Source organism: Malania oleifera, chromosome 8 (genome assembly GCF_029873635.1).
Source record: "Malania oleifera isolate guangnan ecotype guangnan chromosome 8, ASM2987363v1, whole genome shotgun sequence".
Classification (NCBI taxonomy): domain Eukaryota; kingdom Viridiplantae; phylum Streptophyta; class Magnoliopsida; order Santalales; family Ximeniaceae; genus Malania; species Malania oleifera.
Window position 1 is genome coordinate 97,329,583 of NC_080424.1, and position 8,404 is coordinate 97,337,986.

The following is an 8,404-nucleotide window of genomic DNA, read 5'->3' on the forward strand; positions in this document are numbered from 1 at the left end:
AAATCTCACGTTCTCCAATTTCCTGACGCGTGTTAAATCTAGCAGCACCAAGCTACAAGATTACGTGAGCATTAAATTAAAAAAATTTTTTTCAAATAAAAAGGAATAAATTATTTAATATTTTATTTTATTTTAATAATAAAATGGGAAAAAACTCCCCTCCCTTCTCCTTCTATTTCCTATTTGCTCTGCGTGCACACAAATACCCTCCAGGATTGTTTCACAACACAATATTCATACTTCAAAATTCCTCATGCATAGCAACTAGGGATAAAAAGCAATAAGAGGAAATTTTTTATTTCAAACTTGAAAAAAGGTCATCATTTACATAAAGGAGCAATTCTGCTACCATTGTGAATGGCTTATGATTGCAGACTGTTGGCTCCTTCAACCTCCTCTGTCACCGACTAAACGTGATATGTGCCCAAATTTCATATGACGGTTCCATCTTTTATTGTTGCATTCTTCAGGATTACCGTGATGCCTGACCTAATGTAAAATCCTTCCCTTGGTCTGTCAGCTTCTTGAACACCCTGAGTGAAGAAAGCAAATTTTTGAGTGGGTGGTGACAGCAAACCTAAAATACCAGTGTCTTTTGTTTTCCATAAGCATTGCCATGGCTTAGGAAAGCTTCTAAGGAGAAACGTTTAAGGCATACTTACATCTTTGTTTGCGATGACCACTTCTTTCCCAATTTTTGCATTCTTGTCAATTATGCAATTCCTTCAACAGAAAACATAGACTAAAGCTCATCAGTCAAGTGCAAGGATGGCTTCTTCTTTTTTTTTTTTTTCTATTCAAGAAAATTACAACAAATGAAAATGCTTCCTCGCATTGAACTATGGCAAATATCAATTATCAAAAAATTTTATGGCATGGCTTCACCACAGAAGCCTTCAAATATGTTCCTGGCTCTTGGCAGAATCGTTTCTCATTCTCTCTCTACTGTTAGAGAGAGAGAGAGAGAGAGAGAGAGAGAGAGAGAGAGAGAGGGAGAGGAGAGAGAAGGGAGGGTCTGGGGAAGGAGGGAATGTGCTTGCATGCACATGCACATGCACATGCACATGTACTAGCTTGATCCAAAGTTCACCTGATTTTGGTATGCTGTCCAACACCAATTGGAACCTTTCCCTCTGCTAGCAGAGATGCAATTTCAGATTCAGTTTGATAGTAGTCTGCACCCATCATCATTGTATCCTGCAAAAGGGAAAATATGTTTTCCACAATCAGAAGTTATCATCATGTTCGCTGCATTAAAAAAATAAAATAAATAAAATATACACTCTTTAAAAATATATCAAGTCCATATAGCACAATATCATTGCCATCAAGATTAAAACAATAAATAAAACTCCAGCTGAAAAAAAAAAAGGAAAAAACAAGTATTCGTGTTGTCCTAAAGTTTTACTCTCTGAAATGAAACCATGAAAAGTCATCTAAAATTGCACATAAAGCTAGATTGTAGATGCATTTGACAGCAAGAAAGTAAACTATGCGATGCGCATGTACATCCTCTTCCAACTAAAGAGTTAAACAACTGCTTGCAGGGAGGATTTTAGACATACTCAGATTACAATTCTAAGAACTCATCCTGGAACCAGAATAGACAATTAGGCATTCCATAGTGACCATTAGAACTCACTCAAATGCATTCAAACATAACCTAGGGCCTAGGGCCTAGGGGTCTTTGCTTGCACAATATGATCATATCCTCGAGTGTAGACTAAAATCTATAAACTATAAAGTTTTAAGCTATGACATATTGCTACATGGAAGCCTAGCTCATGGTACTCACTCACTGATAAAGGTTCATTTAGTCCAAAGAAAGAAATTTCACCACAGAATGTACCTTAAGCTCAACGCCATACTCTAAGCGTGATCGAACACCAACTACAGAGTGTTGGATGCTACATTCCCGCAAAAAGCAACCATGTGAAATAATAGAATCCACTACCTGCAACATCCAGTTGAGAAATGAGATAAACAAAACTGCCACAAACTGATTTAACTTTACCATCATACCTTGCATTTGTCAACTTTAGTAGGCGGCAAGTATCTAGGAGACGTGAAGAAAGGTGTCTTTGGGTCATAAAATTCAAACTTCGGAGGCTGCATCCAAGAAAACATAAGTACGCAGTCAGTTCGCAAAGCCATTCCCACACCAAGGATTAGAATACAAGAGTTGCACTTGACATTATTCTAACACTTTTGGCATACATACAAAGCCAGTTAGCAAAGCCATTCCAACACCAAGTACTAGAATATAAGAGTTGCACTTGACATTATCGTACTTGGGGGATGGGGGTTTATGAGAGTAAGAGTTTGATCTTGGGATCATTACATTCACCACACCAGCCTCCTACCGTCTGGTCTAGGCTACAAGTATATCACTCCATAATTTTATAATGTCCAGCATCAAACTTTTTCTTCTAATTACAACTTGATGTAATCCATGAATTGAACATCATTCCTATATTATTTGCAAAAAGTGCAAATGATCCAAAGTTATAATAGACTGGCAAAAATTTCTTCTTTGTTTTGTTCCAAAATCCCCCCCTTTTTGGGACCTTGTAGTTACCAGTAGCCACCCAATTTTTTGGGATAGTTTGCAAATAATTCTGAGCAGCAAGATAATGAAAGTGTCTATTTCTTCATGGGCTTAATAGTGGTACAAAAAAATTATAGGATAATAGTAACACCAACCTGCTCTGTCAGTGCCAAGTTTGCGTCAAAAAAGGACTTTATTGTTCCAATGTCCTCCCAGTAATCATTGAACAGATATGCCTGACAAAATATGGAAGCATTCAAAATTCAGCAATTTAAACATCACGTTGAAAGTTGAAGCTTGATGTCCGTGTGTGTGTGTGTGTGTGTGTGTGTGTGTGTGTGTGTGCAGGTGTGTGCGTGAATCCATTGGTATATTAGGCTTCAAAAATAAAGAAACACTTTTCAAAGAATAAAAAACATTTTGCTTGAAGTTTTCTCTTACTTGTACATTGCGGTCCATCACAGCAAAAGGAATAATTTCAGAGCCAAAGTCATTGCATGACGGGTATCTCCACTTCAGAAGATCCAACAAAACATCAGTTCTGAATACATATACACCCATTGATGCAATGTAAGGGTATTTCAAGGCATCTGGCTCAGATAACCCTAGGATAGTGGTATCAACTTGCTGCATTGCAAAAACCAAGAACCATGACCAGATAAGAATATATAAACATCAGCTGGAATTTACATTGGACGAAATCTGCTGACATAAAGGATGTAAAGGCATAGTGAAGACACATGGGACAAGCAACAGAAGGTACAATTTACCAACCATAGCTTTAAGATTAGGTCCCTTCGGTTTTTCAGCAAATTGGATGATACGTCCCATGCTATCAATCTTCATTAATCCATAATCTGATGCATGGCTGCAAGAACAACAAATCAAAATGAACTCCCAAGTCCACAACAGAAAAGAAAGATATCTTTCTAAATGCTGGCAAATTTTTTTGGTATCTAAAACCAATTAATTAATTAATAAAAAAAAAAAAGGAAAGGAAGAAAAAGGGCACCATCTAAACAGTTCCTCAACCCCCATTAAACAAGGCTTGGGGGAATTTAAAAAGGTAATGCATGATCTCAGAATAGTACTCCATAATCCATATGTTTGCAGAGTCCAGTAATAAATGATACAACCATCTAGTTTTTTTTTTTTTTTTCCTACATTTCTTATACAAATTTTAAAATAACAAGTGTTAATGCTTGATATACATAGTTGGCCCACAACCTAATAGCTTAAACTTTCAAATAAAGTGGTATTCCAACATGGTAGCTTGTCACTTGGAGGTCTTGAGTTCTAGTCTCCTTGCCCACCTTTATTATGTGATGTTTAAAAAATTATTGTATTCATTGTAATGGATGTTACTTATCATGTGTTTATCTCTCCATATGCTATCAGGTCGCACATGCAAGGGAGTGCTAACGCTTAATATACATTGTTGGCTCACAATCTAACAGCTTAAGCTTTTAGGTTATGCTGTAATCTAACAAGAACAATAACAATAACCAGCTTGAGGGACCATACTAAGTTGAATCATAGAAATTAGAGCATTAAAAACTAGTGCTTCTTCAAATGAATAAAGTACACAACATACCTGTCATCCATGGGTACACATGAAACTGTAATATCAGCATTCGAATCAATATGCTTCTGCAAGCAAAATGTTTATAATGAGCGGAATATTTTTCTTTAAAAACATGCAGAAGCAATTGTATGCAATTTGGTAAAGATAAATGACAACCTGAACAAAATCCATGTAGTCCATACGGTAAAGATGATCACCAGACAAAATCAATATGTGCTCAACATTCTTAGTCTTGGCATCCTGCAAGAATCACCATATTCTGATTGGTCCATTTCAGACTGTATTCTAACCTGTCAAAACAAAATTCTAATAACCCACCTCAAATACCCATATAAATTGTCTCACAGCATCTGCTGTTCCTTGGAACCACTTTTTCCCTGCTTCTCCTGGTGTTTGGGTAGCAGCCAGAACCTGTTCGCCCAAGAGAATACAGTTTTAGGTTGAAAACTTACAAAGATGAAAAAACATTCTTGAGCTCTAACATATAAATGCCTTAAAATCCATCAAGCGATTAGCTCATTCACATAAAATAGGGAATCTTTGCCTATTTTTCAAATAAGAGAATGACTCTAAATTGTCCCTGGCTATTAGCACAGATGAGATACTTATGCAGATTTAACATGTTACAATTGGCCTAAATACCTCCACAAAGCCATCACCAAAATTCACACCGTTCCCAAAATTATATGTACGAGCAAGGTGACGATTGAGGGAAAATGAATTAAACTGTGTCAAAACAAATATCTTCCTTATCCCGCTGTTGATGCAATTACTCATTGGAACATCAATAAGCCTGTAGCACCCTCCTATTGGAACCTGCAATTAAAACATGTTTTTGAGGGGTTCACAAGTTTACAATATTTCAGGAAAATATTATAAGCACCCGAATATTAGGAAACATATTTTGAGGTTCATAAGCACTGACATAATTAAATTTGGTAAACCATTCAACCCTTCAAGAGGAGATTTCTCCAAGGCCTAATCCAGGCAAAAGTATAGCAACTCAGTTTCATAGAACTTGGAATTCCTTGAGTAATCTAGCTGAAAGATCATATGTTTTAAACTAAGAAAGTAAGCGTCCGTGGTTTCTTACAGCGGGCTTGGCTCTTCTGCTGGTAAGAGGGAAAAGGCGAGTTCCAGCACCTCCACCCAATATGATCGAAGCTACATGTGTTGGGTCCGCTTTCGGACTCTCAAATATGGGAGACTGAAATGTCTGAAATCAAAAATCAAACGTATGAACGCCTGAGACCAATTACCAGCATTCCAAATTATGATAATAAATAAGAAATCACATGAATAATGTGAATTGCAGCCAGTTTATATGATTAGAGAATTCAGAATTAGAGAATAGAAAATTGTGAAAATTTTGGAATGAAAATATAAATATCACAGTATGAGAAATTGTGCGATGGGTGCTTAGTGCTTACCAGAGCTTCTTGGTCCACATCTGAGGTAAGAACAGAGAAGGCGGCACCAGTGTTAATCTTTCTGGCCTTCGCCGTCTCAGTTCTCAGAGTCTTCCACAACTGAGCAGCCGAATCTCTCCTTTTCAGACTTCCCCTGATTCTCTCCCCCCAAAACCCAAATCCGCCACCTCCATTGCTGATACGCCCTTTGCTAGCTTGCAGTGGGTGCCCATTGGTATTCATAGTCGCACAGAAAATATCCATTTGTGAGCTTGAAAACTCAGATGATTCACCTGAGATTCTACTTGCGCAAAAGAGCCCGTAGCTCCGGAATCGGAATTTAGAAGATCAAACACCCGCCGATAAGATGAAGAAAAGCAAAACTACTTTGCCCAGAAGAAACAAAAATCTCAGGCTAAATTTTTAAGGCAACCCAAATGCCTCAACACAATCAGAAAATTGGAGAAACTGAGGTGACCCAAATAATACCTGAGCTTAAACTAACAAACAAGAAATACCCAGATCAAGAAACTCCCCCCAAAACGCAAGGGAAGGCGCCAAGAACCCGAAAAGAGATCGAAATTCTGTAAAACCCTAGTGAAACGCGAAGTGGCTCAGATTAGGAAAATGGGTAGTCGACAAATGTGGTGGATCACTATGTGTCGAGAGCAGAGCACATCGAAAGGCGTGAATGGCGGTGGTAACAGAGGGGGGAGGACGGTTGATTTTGGATTTGGTGGGGGGGGGGGGGGTGAGCATTCACGAGAAACGGCGATCGAGATTCTATGCGGACCGGAGTACTGGGATTCAGATGAAGAGTGGAATCTGGAATGGCATGTGCGCAAATGAAATGTATGTGTCCTCCCAGGAAGATCACAGCGCGGCTCCCACCCGCTCTGTCACCGCCTCCTGTTCTGTTCTATGTATTGGGAGTCCGATCATGCAGCAGATTACCTCCTTTTAAAGCCTCCCCTTTTTTTTTTCTTTTCTTTTTTTTTTATCTTTCTCAATTTAAAAACAAAAATTATTATTAATCACATTTTTTCTGTTGTAATAGCTTGAGAAAATGTTATGTTGTGGTACTGTGCATGAACTCTTCCTACAATTATCCAATAAATACTCTTTTTTCTTAGTCCTTAAAAAGAAAAAAAAAATTAGGTCCTCTCTTTTACCTAAGAAAATCATTATGAATGCATTTAATATAAATTGCATATGACTTAGTAAAACTCATTATTCAAAATCATTTTATTAGGGGACAGAAAAAGCTTATCCGGATGACGAGCATGGTTAACCTATTTTTCTACGATAACTTGTTACACTTTATTTTTTTTTTATTTTTTTTATTAAAATTTACAATCATGCTATATGTTGCAGGTCCACGTCATCATGGGCTTGCATCCCTCAACATTTTTTTAAAATTTATTATCAAACACGTGCTTTCTAAAATTTAATAAAAATATTAAATACAAAATCTTTTAGTACTTTATAAATATTATAGATTTCTTATGATATTTTACAAAAAAAAAACAAAATTTCTTGAGATTTAAAAATTTTATGGACCTCTTTTTGAGCATTTAATTTTTGGAACCAGTACCACCTACAACTCAATAATAAATTCTCCAAATGGGTATTGGTGTCTTAAAAACCAAATGTCTAGCTCAATTTTATGCGATTTTTGAAAATAAAATTTGGATATTTTTTATTAAATGGAAGTTCGTGAACTTTTTGAAATAATTTGTGTCTTATTGGGTACCATAATCTTGGAGTAATGAACCAAGAGATTCAAGGTTTAATTCATCCAATAAATATACATAAAAAATAGTCACAAGTGATGCAATATTATTTAATTAACCTAAACGCTTTATCGGTATAAAATGTGGTAGAAATTAAATAATTATTTTGTAAGAATATGATAGTTTATAAAAAAAAAAATTATTTATATTAGGACAAGTGATTAAGAAAAGTTTTATTATTTGAGTTAATAGGGAACAGATGCTAAAATGATTATTCTCAAAAGTAAAAAAATCTTTATTACATGATATTCATAACACTCTTATTTCTTTGTAAGATTATTTTCTTTAGATTTGATACTTCAAAAAATTACTATATGCCTAAACAATAATAGTTTCATTCCATTTTTATATGGAATGCAGGATTAGTAACATTATTATTCATTAAAATATATAATACATAGTAATAAGTATTATTCAATCATCAAGTGATCTCCTTGATATTTTCATTAATAATTCATAGTATTTTCTTAAGAAACACATGGCGCCTTAGTGAGTAAATGTTGTTATGAATGAGCATTGCTGGAACACAAAAAGGTTTAAATAATATATTTTAATTTTAAGAGTAATAACATGCAATTCAAAAATGAACTACACCGACATTCATTAATCATAAAAATATTAGTAATCATTATTTGAAATAATGTCTATCAAATTGCAATGATAATTCAAAACGAGATGCTATATTTATTTTTTTGTCTTTCCTCATTATTTGAAATAATGTCTATCAAATTGCAATGATAATTCAAAACGAGATACTATATTTATTTTTTTGTCTTTCCTTAAAATTTGTATTATAGTTTCAAAATTGCAACTAATAAATTTTGAAGCATTAAAATCACTTTCAAACACATACACGCATTAATAATTCAATTTCACAAATGTTAATGGCATATAATAATATATTGCCATAGCTATTATATTTTTCATTCTGCTCAAGTTAATAAAATTATATTTTTATTAATTATTTGGAAATATATATTTAATAGCGTGGGTATAAAAATCATTATATTTGAGCCATTATATTGTTAATAGAAAGAATCAAAAAAATCTCAATATAATTTATCTTATT

The 8,404-nt window shown here is 34.9% G+C and overlaps 1 protein-coding gene across 2 annotated transcripts; it reads right to left on the reverse strand.

Moving 5' to 3' along the window:
* Positions 1-271: 271 nt before the first annotated feature.
* Positions 272-6,479, reverse strand: LOC131163056 (glucose-1-phosphate adenylyltransferase large subunit, chloroplastic/amyloplastic-like). 2 transcript variants are annotated; one of them, XM_058119758.1, is made up of 14 exons: positions 5,564-6,479; positions 5,227-5,349; positions 4,776-4,949; positions 4,452-4,544; positions 4,290-4,373; positions 4,143-4,198; positions 3,323-3,416; positions 2,990-3,175; positions 2,704-2,784; positions 2,023-2,109; positions 1,850-1,954; positions 1,091-1,197; positions 663-723; positions 272-533 (listed from the first exon to the last, which is right to left on the reverse strand). In XM_058119758.1, the coding sequence occupies exons 1-14, from the start codon at positions 5,804-5,806 to the stop codon at positions 432-434; spliced, it is 1,596 nt and encodes a 531-aa protein (XP_057975741.1). In that variant the 5' UTR covers positions 5,807-6,479; the 3' UTR covers positions 272-431. The 2 variants fall into 2 exon arrangements, with proteins under 2 accessions (XP_057975741.1, XP_057975742.1); XM_058119759.1 differs by lacking the exon at positions 4,776-4,949 and having other exon boundaries at positions 5,564-6,478.
* Between the last annotated feature and the right edge of the window lie 1,925 nt (positions 6,480-8,404).

Bases quoted from the DNA above. Each gene is read 5' to 3' on its own strand.
- LOC131163056 (XM_058119758.1), bottom strand. From the start codon at position 5,806: ATGGATATTTTCTGTGCGACTATGAATACCAATGGGCACCCACTGCAA. The intron at 4,545-4,775 runs GTATTTAGGCCA...TTGGGCGAACAG, and splicing joins TTGGTGATGGCTTTGTGGAG to GTTCTGGCTGCTACCCAAAC. The intron at 3,176-3,322 runs GTTGGTAAATTG...TTTGCAATGCAG, and splicing joins GACCTAATCTTAAAGCTATG to CAAGTTGATACCACTATCCT.